A 23,274-nucleotide genomic window follows, 5' to 3' on the forward strand; every position below is an offset into this window, starting at 1 on the left:
TGAACCAGCCAGGTGTTCCAAAATTAACTACTTTGGATTACCTTCTCTCTCTCTCTTTTTTTAATGTACGCCCTAAGCCCTGTGATGTGGGGCTTGAAGTTATGACCTCGGGCCTAAGAATTGCATGCTCTACCAACTGAGCCAGCCAGGTGCCCCATTTAATGTTTTTTTTTTAAGATTTTATTTATTTATTCAACAGATGGAGATTACAAGTAGGCAGAGAGGCAGGCAGAGAGAGGGAGAAGCAGGCTCCCTACTGAACAGAGAGCCCGATGCGGGGCTTGATCCCAGAACCCTGAGATCATGACCTGAGCTGAAGGCAGAGGCTTTAACCCTCTGAGCCACCCAGGTGCCCTTGTATTTTTTTTTTTTTTAAGATTTTTATTTGTTTATTTGACAGAGAGAGAGAGAGGGAGGGAGAGAGGGAGAGGGGAAAGGTGGAGAGAGAGGGAGAGAGCAAGCACAGGCAGGGAGAATAGCAGGCAGGGGAGAAGCAGGCTTCTCCGCTCAGCGAGGAGCCTGATATGGGGCTCTTGATCCCAAGACCCTGGGATCATGACCTAAGCTGAAGGCAGCGGCTTAACCAACTGAGCCACCCAGGTGCCCCTTAATATGGTATTTTCAAGATTCATTTGTGTTGTAGCATATATCAGCATTCTTTTTGATGGGTGAATAGTATTCCACAATAGGGATGTACTATGTTTTGTTTATCCATTCATCAGTAGATAAGTATTTGTATTGTTTTTGTTTTTTGGCTATTATGAATAATGCTGCTATGAATATTTGTGTATGAGTTTGTGTGTGGACATATGTTTTTATGTTTCTTAGGTATGTAAGAATAGAATTACTGGGTCAAATGCTAACTAACTTGTTTAATCTTTTGAAGAACTGCCAAACTTTTTTCCACAGCAGTGGCACCATTTTATGTTCCTACTAGCATTGGGAATTCTTTTTTTGATTGATCTTATTTATTTATTTGACAGAGACCATGAGAGAGGGAACACAAGCAGGGGGAGTGGGAGAGAGAGAACCAGGTTTCCCGTTGAGCAGGGAGCCCATTATGGGACTCAGTTCCAGGACCCTGGGATCATGACCGGAGCTTAAGGCAGATGCTTAATGACTGAGCAACCCAGGCACCCCTGATTGGTTTTATTTTTTAAGTGGGATAAGAAAATCTCAGCTGAGACTAAGAATCTAAAGAAGGAAGGCTTGGGTTTGAGGAAAAAAGATGAGGTATGATTGTCATTTAGAAGATTGAAGAGGGATTGGATGTGAGAAATGTGGTAAATTGCTGATGCCATAAAATTCCACTGAAGTCCCATTGGAGGTTGGTGGTCAAGGAGTTTTTTCAGTAAGAATTCTACTTTATTTTAAATTTTTTTGTTTTTAATTTTTTTTTTTAAGATTTTATTTATTTGAGAGAGAGAGAATGAGAAAGAGAGCATAAGAGGGGGTTGGTCAGAGGAAAAGGCAGACTCCCTGCTGAGCACGGAGTCCGAAGCAGGACTTATCCTGGGACTCCAGGATCATGACCTGAACCTAAGTTGCTTAACCAACTGAGCCGCCCAGGTGCCATATTTTTAATTTTTTTAAATTTTAAGTAGGCTTCTTGCCCAATGTGGGGCTCACACTCACAACCCTGAGATCAAGAGTCACATGCTCTACAGACTAAGCCAGCCATGTGACCCTATTTTATTTTTTAAGGTTTTATTATCAGCGATCTCCACACCTAACATGTAGATCGAAACTCACAACCCCAAGTGTAGGAGTTGCATGGTCCTCCAACTGAACTAGCCAGTAGCTCCAGCTTTTAATTTTAGAATAGTTTTAGATTTATAAAAAAATTCCAAATATAATACAGTGTTCTTGTATATAACACACCCAGTATCCCCTACTATTAACATTATACTTAATAATACAGAAATGTAAGGTACATTTGTTATAATTAATGAACCAATATTGGTATATTATTATTGCCAAAAGTCCATACTTTATTCATATTTCCTTAGTTACCCCCTAATGTCCTTTTTCTGTTTCAAGAACCCATCTAGGATACAACATTAGGTTTATTTCATTTTATTTATTTATTTGTTTATTTTAAAGATTTTATTTATTTATTTATTTGACAGAGATCACAAGTAGGCAGAGAGGCAGGCAGAGAGAGAGGGAGGAAGCAGGCTTTCCGTGGAGCAGAGAGCCCGATGTGGGGCTCAATCCCAGGACCCTGGGATTATGACCCGAGCCGAAGGCAGAGGCTTTAACCCACTGAGCCACCCAGGCGCCCCCAACATTATGTTTAGTAGTCATGTCTCCTTAGGCCGCTTTTGGCTCTGTCAGTTTCTAGATTTTCCTTATTTTTAATGATCGTTTATTTATATCAGCATGAATTCATATTTCTTTTCTTTCTTTTTTTTTTTTTTTTTTTACAGCTTTATAAACATATATTTTTATCCCCAGGGGTACAGGTCTGCGAATTGCCAGGTTTACACACTTCACAGCACTCACCATAGCACATACCCTCCCCAATATCCATAACCCCACCCCCCATGAATTCATATTTCTTTTAGACTTTGGGTTATAATCCAATACTGCTTTATTTTGTTGCTCTTGTTGCATTGGGAGCTCTTTCAGTTGCCTCTTGTGTCGTTTGGACATATACCCAGTCATCACCGCCTGTGTGTGTGTGTGTGTGTGTGTGTGCGTGTGCGCGTGCGCGCGTGCGCGCACGTATGTGAGAGACACTTCCTTACTTTTGCAACAACAACGATTTTTTTTTTTTTTAAGATTTTATTTATTTATTTGACAGAGAGAGATCACAAGTAGACGGAGAGGGAGGCAGAGAGAGAGAGAGAGAGAGAGAGAGGGAAGCAGGCTTCTTGCTGAGCAGAGAGCCCGATTTGGGACTCGATCCCAGGGCCCTGAAATCATGACCTGAGCCGAAGGCAGCGGCTTAACCCACTGAGCCACCCAGGCGCCCCGACACTTCCTTACTTTTGGCACTACAAAATATTTTAGGCCCATCTTGTGTATTTTGTGCTGCAGTCCTGCAAATAGCCATTTCTCCAAGGAGCCCTGGCTCCTTTTATTGGAAAATGGTATTAAAAAAGATCCAGGTGCTAGGTGTGCTCATTGCTATTGAGGAGTTTTTGCTCCTGGCCTCTGGATTATTTATCATTCTTAGAGTAAAAGATATACATATATGTGTGTGTGTGTGTGTGTGTGTATTTATTATAATGGTAGAATGTACTTTTTTTTTTTTTTTTAAATAGTAACGTGTCACAGAACTCAACAGGCTAGAGCCTCTAGAACCCCCTTGGAATCTCCTTAGCTCCTCTTTTCCACCCCATCATCTACTCTATCAGCTAATCTTGTCAGATCCACATCCAGAATCTAGCTTGAATCTCACACTGGCTGCTACCTCCACCCTCCCCTTCTGGCCGAAAGCCTCTATCATGGATCTTCTGGACCCTGGCACTAGCCACGTAACCAGTCTCCTTTATCTTTCTGGACTGAGCTTCCTTTCCTCATCTTTTCCACTCCATGGCCAGTGGTAGGCCCTAGATTTTTATTTTAATTTTTAAATCTTTTTCTTTTCTCCCTCCTTTTATTTTTATTTATATATATATATATTTAAATGAACACCCTTCCTTTTGTGTTCATTTTTTTCCTTTTTTTTTTTTTAAGATTTTATTTATTTATTTGACAGAGATCACAAATAGGCAGAAAGGCAGGCAGAGAGAGGAGGAAGCAGGCTCCCTGCTGAGCAGAGAGCCTGATGCGGGGCTCGATCCCAGGACCCTGAGATCATGACCTGAGCTGAAGGCAGAGGCTTTAACCCACTGAGCCACCCAGGCGCCCCTATTTATTTATATTTTTTATTAAAAAATTTTTTTTTCTTCCGTTTGACCCTGGATGATTATTATTATTTTAAGTAGGCTCCATGCCCAGCGTGGAGCCCAACACGGGGCTTGAACTTGCAACCCTGAGATTGAGACCTGAGCTGAGCTAAGAGATGCTCAACTGACTGAGCCACCCAGCCCCCTGCAACCCTGAATTTTTAAAAAACCTTTTTGATAATGATTCGTGGTAGTTTACAGTTGTAAGACATTGATTGATTAGAGAGAACAGAGATGTTATTCTTTTTAAAAAAACTTTTTAAAATATTTTATTTATTTATTTGAGAGCGAGAATAGGAGCAGTGGGGAGGCGCAAGGGGAGAAGCAGTCTCCCAGCTGAGCAGGGGGCCAGGATCCTGGGATCATAACCTGAGCCGAAGGCATGTGCTTAACTGACTGAGCCACCCAGGTGCCCCTCTCTTTTATTCAATTTTTTAAAATATATTTTTTAAAATTTCATTTATTTATTTGATAGGCAGAGAGAGAGGAAGGGAAGCAGGCTTCCCGCTGAGCAGAGAGCCTGATGCGATGCGCAGCTCCATCCCAGGACCCCGGATCATGACCTGTGCTGTAACCCACTGAGCTACCCAGGCGCCCCTTTTTATTCAATTTTTAAAAAACTTTTTATTGAGGTATAATTTATATTAGAGTGCACAGATCTTAAGTGTGTAGCTTGATGAACTTCTAAAGCAGGATACATGTGTATAACCACCACTCAGATCAAGATATAGATATATTTCCACACTCAGTCGCAAAGCTCGTTCCATTCCTAAGGAAAGCATTATTTATGGTCATGGATTTCAGATGAGACCCATCAGCATGTTGCGTGCGTTATCTAGCCGTAATCAGCTGCCTGGCTGGAGAATGTGGAGAATCTGATTTACCTAGGGTTGGGGTTTATCCAGGGAGGTATGATGGAGGGAGAGAAGAGGGGCCAGGGAGTTTGAAGGAAGTGAAATCAAAGGACAAGATTTCCAGGATGGGAATGAGGGTGAGAGCAGGCAGAAGGAACAGTGTGAGCAAAAGTATTCAGGGCTCAGGGCGCCTGGGTGGCTCAGTGGGTTAAAAAGCCTCTGCCTTCAGCTCAGGTCATGATCCCAGGGTCCTGGGATCGAGCCCCACATCAGACTCTCTGCTCAGCAGGGAGCCTGCCTCCCCCCCTCTCTCTGCCTTCCTCTCTGCCTACTTGTGATCTCTGTCTGTCAAATAAATAAAATCTTAAAAAAAAAAAAAGTATTCAGGGCTCAAGGAGTATGATGTATTCTCAGAATCCAGAGAGGGAACCCATCAGGAGTACTGGGAAGTTGGGCTAAAAAGGGAGATGTTAATCAAGAGGAGAGAGAAAAAGGTAGATTCTTCTTAGGAACAGAAAAGTGGTGTTGTTTATTCAGTCACCAGATGTTTACTGAGTGTCTCCGTATCAGGCCCTCTGCCAGTACTGATAGAGGGGCATAGGTTGCCTGGATGTACTGACTATTGTGTTATATGAGAAATGATTTGGATGAAGAGGAGAGATGAGTTTAAGACATTTCCGGAGTTAGAAGTGTCAGATGTTGACTAATGGAGGTGGTGAAGGGATAGGGAAGGAGTTAAGGCATCTAAAACAGCAGTTTTTCTGCAGGTTAATAGTCAGCCTTTTGTTTTTCACTAAATACAACTTCCATTCCCATCATCTCTCCAGCAAAGGCTGGGGATGGCTTAGAATGTTACTTTTGTGCATAGAATTCTTGCTTCTGGTGCATGCACTGAGCCAGGAATAGAGGCGCACTCTGATTCTTGAAGTAAATGTGTGTATATTTGCAGAAAGGCTATTTTTATATATAGTAAGAATGCGGAAGCAGCCTGAATGTCCAATCCCTGGGGGAAATTATAGGTAGATTTTGGGCTAGCCATCAGGTAGACTATTAGGTGGCCAAGATGAAAGATACCTTTATGGACCTGTGTCACTACAAGAGTATTGATACGTGAAGTCCAGTTAAGAGCAGAAGACTCTTCACTGGGTTTAGTCCAGAGATCTGGATCCTGATCTTGCTTACACCTTTTCCTAATCGCTCTTTTGCACCTCTATTTCCACAGACATAAAATGGGTGTGGTGATAATGACAACGGCTTAAGTGCTCAGCAGATAGTGGTAAAGATCCAGTGAGATCCTTATGTAATGGGAGTTCTAACCCCCATAGTCAGTGGCACACATTGGTTATTAATAGCTCTGTGAGTGAGCACTGACCAGTTGGAGTGGGAAATCAAAGGGAAATTTTTATCCTTTCTGGTCCTCCTTTTTTTTTCTCCTCTGTAATGTTTCTTCAGTTTGTATTTCTGGTATGTGTGGGGGGACCAAACAGATCCTGCCAAGCACTGTCTAGCTGCTCTAATTTAAGCATGTGCACAGTGTGTGGGGTTGGGCAGCTTAATTTTACTCATAAGCAGCCAAGACTGAGCAGCAAGCCTTCCGGGATTTGAAGTCATTTACTGTGGACAAGCCAATATTGTCTCCCTTTGTTAGATCTAGACTATTCTCTGCCTTCCTGGACATGTACATGGCATTATTCTCTCTCATTTGGTGTGAGCTTCACTCTCCCACAGTCCTCCTTTCCTTGGTGGAACCCCGGGTAGGTTGGTTTATCTGGTAGCTTAGAGCAGTGTTTCACAAACTCAAAAATGTGAGAACTGGCACCTCCAACCTGTATACTATCTCTGGATCCCACTTTTGGTAGCACTGGAGCAAAATGATACTATGTTAGCTCTGATAAAGATGGTCCAGATTATAGAAAAGTACGTAAAATATTTCTCATGGAGACCTTGTGGACTGCTGGCTCTGTGTTCACTAATGCCCGGTGGTCCATGGACACCTAAGTGACATAGTCATTTAGGGCCCAGCTGCTCATCCGTACACCAGGTATGGAATCCATAAGGTTCCTGTGCAGCTTTCTGTATGGAATTACTATTTCCTTTCTCACCTTCAGTTTTTTGTACTACTTTGTCCTCTATTGTGCTTCCCTTCCTCCGTACCGATGCTGATTTACTCGTATTGGACCCTCTCTCAGAAACACTCTCTAGCCTCACTGTCTGCTTGATCACCGGGAAAACGCCTTTTCATCTTTTAGAATTAAAATCAGATGTTTCCTCTTCACCAGCATTCTCTTGAGCCCCTTCTCTCCCTACTTCTTCCTTGGCCTCTTCATTCCCCCTTGGCACTAGAACTGGTCTTTTCGCTCTGTACCCCACTTCACCTTAGGTAGTCTTCTGTTGTTGCACCTGTGATGCTTCATTATCATTACTTGGATGTTTAGACACGTTGTTCCCCAAGGATTCTGCAGTGTTACAAGACAGACACAGTTAGAGGTTTCTATAGTCTCTTAGGGAAGCAGACCATAATCATAAACAAGTAAATGGAGAAACAAAGGAAATAATTATAGCTGGGGTAAGTGCTATGAAGAAAGCAAGTGGGAAGCGGACATAGACAGGAAGGAGCCAAGGGGTACTTGAGATATTGTAGTCAGGGATTCTGAGTCTGCAGAAGGGTAAGGCTATTGCCTGGGAAGAGTGGGCAGGGAGAAATGTTTTCAAGTAAAAGAAGCAGACTGGGTATGGGAAGGTATGTGGTATGTCTGAGGAAATGAAAGGCCCAGTGTGTCTTATAACATAGAGTCTGTCTTCCTTTGCCAGCTGCTGTGACCACACATCTTCATAGATTTGGCTGTGTATTTCCAAACCCTGGCGCACTTCCTGTCCCAGAGTAGGACTCAGAAAATGTTGAATTGATGAATTTCTTTCTTTTCTTTTCTTTTTTCTTTCTTTCTTTTTCTTTTTCTTTTTTTTTTTGGTTCATTCTCCTTGTCCCTTTACATTTGATTGGCTACATTGGCCTTCTGTGGCTTCTTGGTTGGCTTAGTGGACAGTTATATCCCTTGCTTAAAATAAGATCACCACAGTAATCTAATTTACTATGAAGTTTAGGATATCTGTCCTTGCCAAATTGAATTTTGGAAAAATAGGAGTTTTCAGTATTTTTTGGCCTTTAGAAGAAAGGCAAATTAATTTTGTCTTGGTGGTGTGGTCAATTCGTTTCAACTTGACAATTCTTTTTTTTTATTTAAAGATTTATTTATTTGAGAGAGAGAGAGAATGTGCACACATGAGCTGGGGAAAGGGCAGAGGGAGAGAATTTCAAGCAGACTTCCTGCTGAGTGCACAGTCCGACATGGGTGTTGATCTCATGACCCTGAGATCATGACCTGAGCCAAAACCAAGTGTGGGACACTCAATTGACTGAGCCACTTAGGCACCCCCAATTTGACAATTCTTGTATGGGGATCTTTTTGTCTTTTTGACATCTGTAACACAGATATCATTGGTTTATTTTGATGATTCACCTTGACTTGTGCGTATATTCCTATTGCTGTTCTGTGACTCTAGGTATTTGTAATTAAATCTTTAAAAATTTTTCTTTAAACAATTTTATTCATTTGTCAGAGTGGAGAGCACACAGGTAGGGGGAGTGGCAGGCAGAGAGGGAGAAGCAGGCTCCTAGCTGAGCAAGGAGCCTGATTCAGGACTTGATCCCAGGACCCTGGGATCATGACCTGAGCTGAAAGCAGAGGCTTAACTGACTGAGCTACCCAGGCGTCCCATCAAATCTTTTAAAAAGTACATTTGGGGGCACCTTGGTGGCTCAGTAGGTCAAGCATCTGACTCTTGATTACAGCTTGGGTCATGGTCTCAGGGTTGTGGGATTGAGCCCTGTGTCGGGCTCTGTGCTCAGTGTGAAGTCTGCTTGTGATTCTCTCTCTCTCCCTCCCCCCAATAGTGTGTGTGCTTACACTCTCTCTCACTCTTTTAACTAACTAAATAAACAAAATCTTAAAAAAAAAAAAAAAAAAGTAGGCACCTGGCTGGCTCAGTTGGTGGAGCATGTGACCCTGATCTCAGAGTTGTGAGTTCGAGCCTTGTGTTGGGTGTAGAGAGTACTTAAAAATAAAATCTTAAAAAAAAGTACATTTGATGAACATTTATTGAATGCCTATGCATTCAATATTCAGATCACTCTGAAAGAAATTCAGACATTTGGCAAACACCTCTCTTCATCTTTCAAGGTTCAGCCTAGGTGCTAAATCTTCTTCTTTAAAGCTGCTTTCCTAATCCTCCAGTACCTGATGAAAAAGTTTGAAGTGGACTTCCACTCATTTGCTGCCTCTGAAGAAGGTGAGCAAAGTACTTTTGTGTAAATTAAGGAAGAGACTAGGAGTTGAGTGGTAAAAAATGTACTTTAAAAGAGAAGGGTGCAGGGGCCCATGGGTAGCTCAGTCAGTTAAACAGCTGACTCTTAATTTTGGCTCAGGTCATGATCTTAGGGTCCTGGGATTGAGCTCCTTGTAAGAGTCCACATTTAGTGCAGAGTCTGCTTTTCCTTCTCTTTCCCCCTCTACTCCCCTTAACCCCCATTGCCCCCACTTGCCCATGCTCACTCGCTCTCAAGTAAATAAATAAAATCTTTTTAAAAAAAGAGAGAGAGGGCACCTGACTGACTGTTGGTGTATGTGACTCTTGATTTCAGGGTCATGAGTTTGAGGCCCACTTTGGGGGTAAAGATTACATAAAAATAAAAAATCTTTACAAAAGATTAAAAAAAAAAAGCATCCACTCAAGTGTTTTAGAAAGGGGGTAGGGGAGAGCATGTAGAAACTTAGTCTCTAGCCCAGGCATACCATAGGAAATACTGTCTCTTTTCTGTCTCGTTCTGGCTATAGAATATAGGTAGGCCAGATAATTCTAGGCCCAATACTCTTTTTTACTCTTTTTTAGAGATCAAGAATATTCTTGGTCTTTTTGTAGAGATGGATGACGAATTCTAAGGAACCCACCATACTTCTCTTTGGGCCCTTGCCACTCTAGAAGCCCTGATGTTTGGTCTAACTCCAGGACCTAACCATTTGTCTCACAATATAAATTTATGGGTGGCTCAGTCAGTGGAGCATCTGACTCTTGGTGTTAGCTCAGGTTGTGATCTCAGTGTCATGTGATCAAACCTTGCACTAACTCCACACCCAGCGCTGGGTCTGCTTGAGTTTCTTTCTCCCTCTTCCCTTGCCTTTCCTCAATGCAATCTCTCTCTCTAAAATAAGTAAACAAATCTTAAAAAAAAAAAATATATATATATATATGTGTGTGTGTGTATATATATATATATATATATATATATATATATATTTATTTATTTATTTAGACATTTAGGAATGTTTGTTGAATAATGGAATCAATAGGGAGTAGTTTCTGCCCTATAAAGTGCTTAGCATGTAGTGTTTGTATTTGCCATTTAAAAATCCTGTTTGTGGATGCCTGGGTGGCTCAGTCAGTTAAGTGCCTGCTTTCAACTCAGGACATGATCCCAGGGTCGAGGGATCGAGTCCCGCATTGGGCTCCTTGCTCATTGGGGAGCCTGCTTTTTTCCCTCTGCCGGCTGTTCCCCATCCTGTGCTCTCCCCGTCTTTCTTTATTGGACAAATAAATAAAACCTATTAAAAAAAATCCTATGTGTGAATTGAGTTTTCAATGTTTTTATTGAGTCTTGAGCTCTTTTCTTTTAAGGAAAACTGTTGAACATTTAAATTGTATCTGATGATCATTTCAAACTCTCTTATTTAGGCAAAATTAATTCAAGAAGAGGTAGAAAACATGATCTGATTAGTAACCATAGAAGTGATGGAAAAGGTAGATAAAGAATTATCTCGAAAAGGTCTCAGAGTAGGCAGTTTTTTGTTTTTGTTTTTAAGATTTTATTTATTTGATAGAGAGATCACAGGCAGAGAGGCAGGCAGAGAAGGGGGGGAAGCAGGCTCCCTGCTGAGCAGAGAGTCTGATGTGGGGCTTGATCCCAGGACCCTGAGATCATGACCTGAGCTGAAGGCAGAGGCTTAACCCACTGAGCCACTCAGGCGCCCCTCAGAGTAGGCAGTTTAATAGAAAATGAAGTCAAGCTTTTTAGTACTTTCTATGAGGCAGCATAGCATTAAACTAAAAATGGGCAGGAAGGACATATTATGAGGAAACTTGGACAAATACTACTTATGAAAGAGACACAGAACTTGAGTAAAATACTAGAACACCAGATACTTATTAAATGAATGACACACACAACCAAATATGATGTATTTTTACAGGGTAATGATAACTTAAACTTAGGAAATCTGTTTTTTTTTTTTTTAAAGATTTTTATGTATTTATTTGATGGAGAGAGACACAGTGGGAGAAGGAACACAAGCCAGGAGAGAGGTAGAGGGAGAAGCAGGCTTCCCGCTGAGCCAGGAGCCCGATGTGGGGCTCGATCCCAGGACCCTGGGATCATGACCTGAGCCGGAGGCAGATGCTTAGCTACTGAGCCACCCAGGCGCCCCAAATCTGTTATTTCATTATATTCATAGAGTAAAAGAGAAAAGCTGTATAATCATCTTAACAAAGTCTTAAAAGTCTCACAATTTATTCTTTAAAAAAAATTTTTTTTTAAAAAATTTTTTATAGGGCGCCTGGGTGGCTCAGTGGGTTAAGCCACTGCCTTCGGCTCAGGTCGTGATCCCGGAGTCCCGGGATCGAGTCCCGCATCGGGCTCGCTGCTCAGCAGGGAGCCTGCTTCCCTTCCTCTCTCTCTGCCTGCCTCTCTGCCTACTTGTGATCTCTCTCTGTCAAATAAATAAATAAAATCTTAAAAAAAAAAAAAAATTTTTATAAACATATAATGTATTTTTATCCCCAGAGGTATAGGTCTGTGAATTGCCATGTTTACATACTTCACAGCACTCACCATAGCACATACCCTCCCCAATGTCCATAACCCCACCCTCCTCTCCTGACCCCCCTCCCCCCAGCAACCCTCAGTTTGTTTTGAGATTAAGAGTCACTTGTGGTTTGTCTCCCTCCCGATCCCATCTTGTTTCATTTATTCTTTTCCTACCCACCAAACCCCCCATGTTGCAACTCCACGTCCTCATATCAGGGAGATCATATGATAGCTGTCTTCTCCAATTGACTTATTTCATTAAGCATGATACCCTCTAGTTCCATTCACGTTGTCGCAAATGGCAAGATTTCATTTCTTTTAATGGCTGCATAGTATTCCATTGTGTATATATACCACATCTTCTTTATCCATTCGTCTGTTGATGGACATCTAGGTTCTATCCATAGTTTGGCTATTGTAGACATTGCTGCTGTAAACATTCCAGTGCACGTGCCCCTTCAGATCACTACGTTTGTATCTTTAGGGTAAATACCCAGTAGTGCAATTGCTGGATCATAGGGTAGTTCTGTTTTCAACTTTTTGAGGAACCTCCATGCTGTTTTCCAGAGTGGTTGCACCAGCTTGCATTCCCACCAACAGTGTAGGAGGGTTCCCCTTTCTCCACATCCTCGCCAGCATCTGTCATTTCCTGACTTCACAATTTATTCTTGATGAATCCTTGGTAACTTCACATTAAGGGCATTAATTAGAAAATTTGATATACTTCAGACTTAATGATGAAACATTGGAGACGTTGTCATTAAAGAGAAGGATGCCAACTATCTGCTAATTTTCAGCATCATCTTAGAAGCACTAATCAGTTTGGTAAAACAAGAAAAATATACTGTAGATATCAGTATTGAATGAGAGATAGTATAGTCATAATTTGAATATGATAGGATAGTCCGCCTGGGAAATGCAAGGGAATTAATTGATAATCCATTGGATAGAATTTGAATAGGTTAAAAAATCAAAACAGTGTAACAAGGTATACAGTGAGAATAATTGCTTCACATCTTTATCCTATACCTGCTCTATCCTCTATAGGTGACCAGTTTTATTAGTTTCTGTCCATCCTACTAGTGTTTATCTAAATATAAACAAAAACAAATGCATATTCTTACTTTTCTCTTTTGTAACAAGAAAGGTATCATAAGATATGAACTATTCCGTAGCTTGTCTTTTTTAAACTTAACATGTCTTGGAAATCTGGGCACCTGGGTGGCTCAGTTGGTTAAGCAACTGCCTTTGGCTCAGGTCATGATTCTGGAGTCCTGGCATCAAGTCCCACATCGGGCTCCCTGCTCAGCAGGGAGTCTGCTTTTCCCTCTGACCTCTCCCCTCTCATGCTTTCTCTCTCTTTCAAATAAATAAATAAAATCTTTAAAAAAAAAAAACATGTCTTGGAAATCTTCCTATATAATTCACAGAGTGTGCTCTCTTTTCTTAAGATTTCTTTATTTTAGAGAGAGGGACAAAGGGGCATAGAGAGTCTTGAGCAGACTGTGCTGAACGTGGAGCCCGATGTGCTGGTGCTCCATCTCACAACCCTGAAGTGATGACCAGAGCCGAAACCAAGAGTTGGTCGCTCAACCAACTGAACCTCCCCTGCACTCCTTTCTCTCTCTCTCTTTTTTTATATAGCTGCATAATATTCTATTTTGTGGATGTTACAAGCAGCATAAAAATCCCCAAACCATGAAGCTGTTAGTTGAAAGTCTGCTCATTACATACTTCTCAGAACTTTTAATTTATTAAGTATTTATTTTTTGGGGGGACCTGGGTGGCTCAGTTAGTTGGATGTCTCACTCTTAATCTCAGCTCAGTTCTCAATTTCTGGGTCATGATTTCAGGCCTTTGCAGTGATGGGCATGGAGCCCACTTTTTAAAAAAGTATTTATTTTTCCTTACACAAGTATTATGTGACTAAATCCTTGTAAAAATGGAAACTACAGGGGCACCTGGTGGTTCAGTCAGTTAAGTTTCAGAGTCTTGGTTTTGGCGTGGGTCCTGATCTCTGGGTTGTGGCATCTAGCTCCGAGTCTGGCTCCATGCTCAGAGTGGGGTCTGCTTGTCCCTATCCCTCTGTTCTTCCCCCTGCTTGCACTCTCTCTCTCTGTCTCAAAAAATAAATAAAATCTTAAAAAAAAATTTTCAGACTAAGTCTCTTGGCCATGTCTAGTACCTTTTCCCTCCCTAGAGCTTACTTTAGTTATCAGTTTGGTATTTGGTATCTGTTCCTTTCTGGCTAATATTTCCATTAGAAATGTGACTCCTAGCTGCCATGCTAGTTTGGAAAGTAGAATGTCATCAGTGGCTGTTAGTTACTTTTGAAGTTGGAAATTCTTTCTCCCTTTTTGTGTCTATACAGATTCCATTTACAACACCTTTTTTGTTAACTTGTGGCATCTTCTCCAGCACCCCTAATCGTTGTCCAAATATTTAGGTTGCACCAGATGAAATTAATTGTTTTTGTAGGTAAAAAGTAGTTATCAGCTGTTTTATGTGATTTCACCTAATAGTTTAAAAACTTAATTGCTTCATGTGTCTGATTTTCCTCAAGGGCAAAAGTCAGAACACATACTTTTTTTTTTTTTTTAAAGATTTTATTTATTTGACAGAGAGAGAGATCACAAGTAGGCAGAGAGCCAGGCAGAGGGGTAGGGGAAAGCAGGCCCCTTGCTGAGCAGAGAGCCCGATGTGATGCTCCATCCCAGGACCCCAAGATCGTGACCTGAGCCGAAGGCAGAGGCTCAACCCACTTGAGTCACCCAGGCACCCCGGAACACATACGTTTTATAATCCCTTTCAAGACCTGGAATTGACTGGGCAGATCAAAGTCACTTAATATTCTGTTGACTGATAAAGCTGAGCTGTTTTCTAAGACAACTAGCAATTTCGATCCACCAAGTCTTACCTCTTCACTGAAATGCACTTGGGTTTCCCCATCCTCCATGAGTGCCTTGCTTCAAGAAAGTAGGGAAAACTGCCTTCTCCTTAGGAAATCTTGCTTGCCCTGTGGCTCCTGTTGACCTTCTGGAGAGATTTGTGTAGTGTGCAGTCAGTAGGATGCCTGTGTCCTGTGAAGTTACTTGAGCAAGGAAGGGCTTTAGGCTAGCCAAGGACCTCGAGGTCCTTCTTCAGACCCCTGAGTATGTGCATTGGAGTTGCTAGCCTAGGAATTTGGATTTGATTCCGTGGATCTGGACTTACCAGATTTTTAGAAGGCACTGACCAGTGCAAATTCAAAATAATTTGGTGTTTGTCCTGAGGTTGCTGACTTTTAATTTTGCCAAATAAGGATATTTAAAATAAATATCTAATTATATGTTTTTTATAGTTAATACATGCTCATGGTACGACATTCAAAACATACAAAAAGATATACATTGAATAAAATAAGTCTCATACTTCCTCTCCAGTTCCTTAACTATCCAGTTCCCCTCCCAAGAGGCAAACCGGGTTGCTTGATCATCCTTCCAGAGATAGCCCACGCATTTAAAAACAGGTACGGATGTATTGGCTCTCTCCTCTCCCCCAAATAAATGGTAGTGTATTCAGTACCATTTTGCATCTTTAGTTGTTGGTTTTTTTCCCACTTTTCTTAGAGATCTTTTAAAATTGATACATAGAGAGCTGACTTAATTTTTTTAATGGCTCCATAATATTAGTAAGAGTATTAAAAACAAAGTTACCACTGTTTTAATTTAGGAAGTATTTATGCACCAAAAATTTAGAAAGAATGTGATTTAGTATAAAGACAAGTTCTGCAGATTAAATAAATTTATTTCTGTGAAAAATTAATTCCATGTGTTGGTCCAAAGACTTATGTTTGAAAACTGTTGCTAGATACAGTAAATCATTAAAGAAAGGGCTTTTGAATAGGAGTGTCTTAGGTCAGAGTTTGTTAATTTAGGGAGGCTCGCTAGTCTCTGGTAGACTGAACAAATGAGAGGGCAAGAGGAATATATATGTGTGTATATATATATATATATATATTTTTTTTTTTTTAAATGATTTTATTTATTTGAGAGAGAGCACACAGGGAGAGATTCGGAGGGAGGGGCAGAGAGAGAGGGAGAAGCAGATGCAGGGAATCTGATGCAGGACTCAATTCCAGGACCCTGGGATCATGACCTGAGCTGAAGGCAGACGTTTAACCAATTGAGCCCAGGCCCTGTGCAAGAGGAATATAACTGAGATATCCATGTTCTTCTCCCCCCTCTTTTTTTTTTTCTTTTAAGATTTTGTTTTTAAGTGATCTCTGCACTCAGTGTGGGTCTCGAACTCACAACCCCAGGATTAAGACTCCCATGAGCCACCAACTGAGCCAGCCAGATGTCCCCCCTTCTCTCTGTTTTATAGAGAGGAATAGGTTTAGGGAATCCTTTTGTCTCCTACAGTTGTACTTCACAGTTCCGTAGATCATACAATTAGCTGGCCTGTTGTCAGGATAGCTTATGTTTGTAGCAGCTGTATGTCAGTTGTATTGAAGTAGGCACACTAGTTTCAAGGCTGTTTATTCTTTCCGTTAACATTTTTGGGGCACTTAATGTATGGAGAGTACCATTCGGAATTTTGAAAAGCATAACCTGTTAGTCCTGTGTGCAAAGTACCCACACAAAGTGATGGGGGCCTGAACTTGGAGAGTGACTCAAATTGGAATGGGTAGCTGGAGTCTAAGAGCTTTGGGATTGAAGAATTGACAGGACATCTGACCTTTGGGAAGAATAGGGAAAGCAGAATTCATTTGCTCAACAGTTTTTGAATGCCCAGTATCTGCAAGCTACTGTGATAGGTTAAGCGGTAAGCACACTGCCTTAGAGGTTACTAGTGTAGGACTGAAGAGGACATAGTGTACAGACACAAGGTAGCACATGTTTATTAGGTTGGTGGGGTACTAGGTGACTGATATAAGAAGGGCCAGAAATGGTACAAATCCAGGTTGTGGGGAGAAAATACAGGTAGAATCTGAACTTTCTCAATCTAGAATAGCAATCTGATTAGTACAAGTGTATTTAAGAGAATAATTGCAAACAATATTTATTTTTCTTTATTGTTAACCATTTATTTATTTTTGGAATGAGCAACACAGTAATATGGTTGAAAAATAAAGAGCATTAAAAGGTATACTACAAAAAGTCTCCCTCCTGCTTTTGCTCCTCCTCTCCTCCATACTCAGTTCCCTCCTGTGTCAGTTAGGTTTTAATGCTTGAAACAGAAACCACCCTGGGTACTTTAACCACAAAAGAATTTAACACAAGAACATTGGGTATTTACGAAATTGTTGGAAGGGTTGGAGGAGTGGGACTCACAGTTGCTGTCCTTAAGTATCAGTGTGAGGGACCCACCGTTGGAGCTGTGTCCTGGAGGTCAGGAGTTCACTACTGCCAGTGCCCCTGCCACCCTCAACGTTTGCCTGATACTTAGGAAGCCAGTAACTAGACATTAGATCTTTGCTTCTGCAGACCAGTAGATCAGTATCCCCAGGGCTTGCTAAAAGCTCGAAGGCCTAGCTTCCTCTGCTGAATCCTAATCTGCATTTTAACAAGATCCTCTGATGATTGGCATTATTATATGAAAGTTTGAGAGGCCCTGCACTGGAGCACTGGGTTTGGCCACTACAGTTGCCTCTAAACCCACAGGTCTTCAAGACCTTGATTGCCAGTTGTTAGGGAGTCAGGGAAATATAGTCATTGGTTTTTCCGACTCTTAGTCTAGAAAGAGGGTGAACTGTTGAACTGTTGATGTGGGGATACTTCTATAAGTAACCATTGTTAGATTCTTGTGTAAGATATTTTTATGCATATTTACACATATATAAATATACCTTTTCATCCTTTTTTTTTTTTTAATAGATTTTATTTATTTATTTGACAGAGAGAAAGCACATGGGCAGGGGAGCGGCAGGCAGAGGGAGAGGGAGAAGCAGCCTCCCCACAGTGTAGGGAGCCTGCCATGGGGCTCCATCCCAGGACCCTGGGATCATTACCTGAGCCCAAGTCAGGCACTAATTGTCTGAGCCACCCAGGCTCCCCTCCTGTTTCATCTTTAAAAAAAATAAACAATAGCTTACCATACACAATGTCTGTACCTTGCTATTTTCATTTAATAGTTCATCTTGAGAGAGCTTTCCACATCATGACATAGAACCGTTTGTGGTTTTTGTTTTGTATTTTTTTAACAGCTGCATGGTATTCTATATGGATTATACAATTCTTAAATTGAGGCTGTCTCATACAGTCTGGGTTGCATGGTTATTCTAATTTATTGGCTTATGTAAAATATAATCTAGTTGTTAAATGTTTGCTTCCTGCCTTCCTTTGTGCTCTGTCTTGTGTGTATGTATGTCATCTTGTTTAACTTGCATTGTAACCCAGTATGCTGGGTATCCTTCCTCTACTCTACATGACAGAACTGAGGCTCTGAAAAGTCAGTTTAATAATTCATAAACTAAAGAATGTCCAGGTTGGGATTTGAACCCTAAGTCTGCTAGCCTCTGTAATTTGTGATTTGACACAATTACACATTCTCTAAATGATAGGCTTTATTTAGTACTTTGGTAAGCTAGTCCTTTGGGAAGAGGTCTGGAAGGGTATTGTTCTGGATATTTTGGGTGGGAAAGGCATTTAACTTTTTTTTCTGACTCAGGTATCCAGCTCACATAGAAGACATTGACTACGAAGAAGGAAAAGTACTCATCCATTTCAAGCGTTGGAATCATCGTTATGATGAGTGGTTCTGCTGGGACAGTCCTTATTTACGCCCTTTAGAGAAAATACAGCTAAGGAAAGAGGGCTTACATGGAGACGAAGGATCTTCTGTGAGTATTACATCTGTAAGGAGCTGGGTCAGCCGTTGGGTACTTTATGTTCCAGCCTTTGATGTTCAGTGTGAAAGTCAGTAGCAGCTGGGGACCCAATCCTTATTTAGGCCTGTAGCTGCAACCCTGAGGTCTCTGTGGTGCCTGGGGCTCTTGAAGAATCTCGTTTATCTTCTGTCTGTATGATATGATTGATCTGACAACTCATAAACTGATTTGGTTGTGAAGCCCTGAGGATGAATGGGTACCTTATCTCTTTCTTTTACACCACTGTATCCCTTGAGATCACTTATTATACTTATTTGTTGTCCGACCATTTATTAAGTAATCATTCCACGTGGAGCTTCATATCAGGGTCTTTTATAAACTTTAAAAAAATTTTTATTCATTATTTGAGCAAGAGCGAGATAGCAGGCACATGAGTTGGGGGTGGTAAGAGGGAGAACAAGAAGCAGACTGACTCCCTGCTGAGCAGGGAGTCTGACGTGGGGTTGGATCCCAGGACCCTGAGGCCATGACTAGTCGAAGGCAGACACTTAACTGACTGAGCCAACCTTTTTATAAATTCTTGAGTGGTGTCTGGCAGGCTTAGTTGGTGGAGCATGTGACTCTTGATCTTGGGGTTGTGAGTTTGAGGTAGTAGAGTCTACCTTAAAAAAAAAAAAAAAAAAGCTTTTGCAAATTGTGGAATTGGACTGTATTCCTTTTTCTAAATTTCATTGCTATGCCTGGAGCTTTTACTGATTTCAGAATGAAAAACGAAGTATTAGTTTTGAGTTTTTTAAACCGGCATTGAGAAATCTGTAGAAATCCTGCTGGCTTTGAATCTGACTCACCCCCAGATTCTGTTTTTCATTTTAACCCTGGCCAGGAAGCTTAAACCCTTGCTGTCTATGTGTGTCCTTCCTCCCCCCATCCTCACCCCCATTTAGAATTGTTTACTTTTGGGTCTCCTGGGTGGTTCAGTAGGTTAAGCGGCTGCCTTGAGCTCAGGTCATGATTCTAGGGTCCTGGGATTGAGTCCCATGTTGGTCTCCTTGCTCAGTGGGGAGTCTGCTTCTCCCTCTCCCTCTGCCTCTCTTCCTGCTTGTGTGCTTTCTCTCTCTGTCAAATAAATAAATAAAAATCTTAAAAAAAAAAAAAGACTTGTTTACTGTTGTCCAAGTTGATTATCCAATATTCATTCTACAAACAGTATCAGAGCAAACTGTGTGCTGGAAAAACAGTATGAAAAGTGAATGGGTGTTTCCTTTGGCAAAAGTCCCTTTAAAAATGTGGGTGGTGTTAGGTGGCATGAACGCTGATTCCCTCAAGTGGTATGTTCCTTCCAACTTGTATGCTGGGTAGTGTGTGCGCGTCATGCTCCTGGGCTCAGGCACAGGGTAGGGACTATCATCGGTGTTTTGCTGTGCCTGCCCAGACTTCCTAGGATAGGAAGAGTCTTGTGTTCAGCCCTTTTGGTCTGACTCCAGTGTTGAACAGCAGAAACATCTTCCTCCATCCCAGCAGCCATCACCCCTTCCCACTCTTGTCAATCAGCTTCTCTCAACAAAATCTGGTACTCTGTTATGTCTGATGAAATTGGATTGGTAACAGGTCTTTTTTGTTTTGTTTTGTTTTGTTTTTACTGCTTTTTAGGAATTTCAAATAAATGAGCAGGTCCTTGCTTGCTGGTCCGATTGTCGTTTTTACCCAGCCAAAGTCACTGCTGTTAACAAGGATGGTAAGGCACTTGAGTTATAATTTTTTTTTTTCATGGATTGGGGGGAGTTTGTAATATTAGAGTCTGATAGTGTATTTTCAGAATATATCTATTGCCTAGGAATCCTCTCTCTTCAAGTTAGTCACTATGTCAGGAATTAGGAGGAAATTATAAATGGAGACAAAGCTGTTAAAAAGAGGAATTTGATTCTTTGCCTCCTAAATTTTAATAATAGTTTTTCATAAAATAGTTATGGTTCATCTGTCACTCTGCTGTTAAGCGAGCTGGTTTTTGTCTGGGAGTTCCTAATATGATTGATGAAATAAGCCTTAATATTCCTTTTAATTATTTGTGAATAGCCTAGAAATGAAGTGGACATTAATGAACATTTCTCAAAAATATGCTTTGTGAGGGGTGTCTGGCTGGCTCAGTTAGTAGAGCCTGTGACTGTTGATCTTGGCATCACACTGGGTGTGGAGCCTACTTAAAAAATGCTTTGTGGATGCAGCATGATTGAGGGTGGTCTGTAATATCAAAGCTGCTAGTTGAAATTGGGGTCCTGAGATTTAGAGCAGTGAATTGGGATGCCTTTGCCAGTTTAGAATCTGTGAGGAATCAAGACTGGCAGTATGACCCAAAGAGGCTCATTTTGCTAGTACAAAGCAAAAAGGAGTGTTAAGAAGATAATATGCGTGGTCAGCATCCTGACACTCAGAGTAGACTCTGGGTCCAAGCGATCCCTTTTTTTGGTGGGGGTGGGGGTGGGGGGAGGGGTGCATTTTCTGTCAGGTTGGTTGTGGTATGTCCATGATCTCTTCAGTGAATGTTTAGGGCAGTCAGGCCTTTTAGTACCACTGCTGGTGGTGACTCTAAGACCAGATTGCTCTTCATTCAGTGAAGTTATTAAGTATTCATTGAGTGCTCTGCTAGATGCTGGACCTGACCAAGCTTTGTCTGAGAATGGGTTGAAATGGTAAAAAATGAACATAGATTTGCATATGGCAGAACTTTCTGTATCTCTTTGGCTACATTCACCCCACCTCCACCCCCTTAGCTGTTATGCCAGTGTGAGTTAACTCTTCTAAGCTGTAGGTTATCCTTAAAGCACAATCCTCTTGTCTCAGGCTTCCAAAGCAAGGTTGTATTTTTAAAGATGTCTACAGTTAGTGATACTCCAGCTCATGGTTGATGAAGTCTTTTTGGATAGTCCTTGTTTCCCTGAATTTCTTTTATAATCTTGTGTTCAAAATAAATCCCCTGTTACTACTTTTCATGTGTATCACTTTAGCCTAAAGATGTATTCTAGAGGAAAGTTTACATGTTATTATGCTGCCTTTTAGGGAATGACTTGGTTTACTTTTTTAGAGCCTTCTTTTCAAGATTAGCAATGTTTTCTCCTCTCACTGGATTTAAACCATATATGAAATCTAGATGTTCATATGTACATAAATGTGTTCCTACAAGTCTGTTAGGTTGATTTATGCTTATCAATCATAGTCTCCTCCTGAATAATATCCATTGGAGGTGTGCTCCGTTGGGGAAGTGGCTGTCTCTTACATAAAATAAAAGTTGTGAGTAGTGACATGGTAATTTTGTAGATAAAGGAGGTTGTAGAAAGGAAGCAACATTTCTCTTTTGATCCAGTGATGTCCCAGAGTTAATATGGATGATAGAAAGGCCAAGGGGGGTTGGATGAGGAAATGGCAAAGGGAAAAGGCAAATTGTGGAAGAAGGGTTTGGGGAACCCTGGGAACAGTCTTGGAGAGGGGTTGGGTGGTGTCTTGATGGAGGCAGTAGAGGCTTAGGAACCTACTGTTCGCATCTATCATCTGCAGAGGCCAGAGCTGGGCATCATGGATTTAAAGGGAAACAAACAAAAACTAGTTCAAAGCAGTGTGAAGTAGTTGCTGTATAGCCACCAGGAGGAGGCAGTACAGGAACAGAATGGTGCAGATAAATCTTAAGGAGCAGGGACCCCTGTCTGCAGTTACTGGTTTTGTTTTTGTTTATTTGTTTGTTATGTGGATGGGTCTGGAATTTTTTGAAATAATCATTTAAGGACTAAAAGTCATTGGGCAAATTATTGGCCATTGTTAAGATTTTTAAATGTCTTTTAAACTGGGGCAACCAGAGCTTTGGAAGTTGTAAAAAATATTTTCAGTTTATTTCCTCCATGAGCTAAAATTATGGGAGAGTCTTCAGGTAATGTTGTCCCTAAAATGGCCATTCGTCACTCTAATAATATTGGTTCTGTAAACTCTGAATTCGGTCCAACGAATTTTAGTTTATTGAAGGACTTTGAATATGAGTGGAGATTTCTGCCAGAAAACCAGTTTTCCCCAGAGTTCTTGAGTCTGAAGTCCTCACTGGTCCTGAGACTAATTGGAAGGGAAAGGAGAGGAAGGGCGTGGGGGAGGGGAAATCCTGAAAGTTAGTGGAATTTGCTGGGTGGTATTATTGCCACATTGAAGCAGTGTGAAGGAAAGCTAGCATTTGTGAGAGCTCAGCTTTGTGCCCGGTTTTGAGACGAGATAATGACTCTTAGGTGCTGTGCTGCTTTTCTGTTAGATGTTATTCGTGGGACCTGATGGATAGTTTCTAGTTCAGTATGATTCTAGTAGTTGCAGGATGGGGAGAGACAGTGCTGGACTATCCTTCCCACTTTTCCCCTGGTATTTTCTGCTCTGCCTCAGTTTCATTTGCAGCAGGGACAACCTCAGCACTGTGAGAAGTTCTGCTGGCAAGATGCCCCCTTTATTTCCCATAAAAGTCATTCTTGGTGCTGCTAGGAGTAGCCGAGCATATAGTGAAGTCGCACCCTACAGTTTAATCTTTGGAAGGCTTGGCCTCATTTTCTTTCCACTCTTAACCTCCTTGGTGGTTTTCCTAAGGCTGAGCTTTAAGGCTGCTGGCGTTGGGAGTCTGGCATGATTGAAACACAACTAAATGGCAACTTTAGAGTTTCTTAAGGGAGTAATTAAAGCACATGGAAACTGGGGAGGGTGGTGCAATGTTATATAGCTCTTTTCACCTGGAATAATTCTTTGGCAGTGGCAATTAAAGCATCATTTCATGTGAAGGCA

General features: G+C 41.3%; 1 protein-coding gene across 2 annotated transcripts in view; it reads left to right on the plus strand.

The window, feature by feature from the left end:
* Positions 1-23,274, plus strand: part of PHF20 (PHD finger protein 20) — a 141,224-nt gene that overhangs the window by 39,647 nt on the left and 78,303 nt on the right. Inside the window, exons 1-3 of one of the 2 annotated variants that reach the window (XM_047744270.1) lie at positions 15,089-15,174; positions 18,318-18,489; positions 20,128-20,212. Coding sequence is in view for 1 of the 2 variants with exons in the window: in XM_047744269.1 (XP_047600225.1) it covers positions 18,318-18,489; positions 20,128-20,212 (257 nt within the window). In the remaining variant the exon portion in view is untranslated. Of the gene's footprint in view, positions 1-15,088; positions 15,175-18,317; positions 18,490-20,127; positions 20,213-23,274 lie in introns of those variants that run through there. The other variant, XM_047744269.1, reaches the window with a different exon arrangement.

This window comes from Lutra lutra, chromosome 9 (genome assembly GCF_902655055.1).
Source record: "Lutra lutra chromosome 9, mLutLut1.2, whole genome shotgun sequence".
Classification (NCBI taxonomy): domain Eukaryota; kingdom Metazoa; phylum Chordata; class Mammalia; order Carnivora; family Mustelidae; genus Lutra; species Lutra lutra.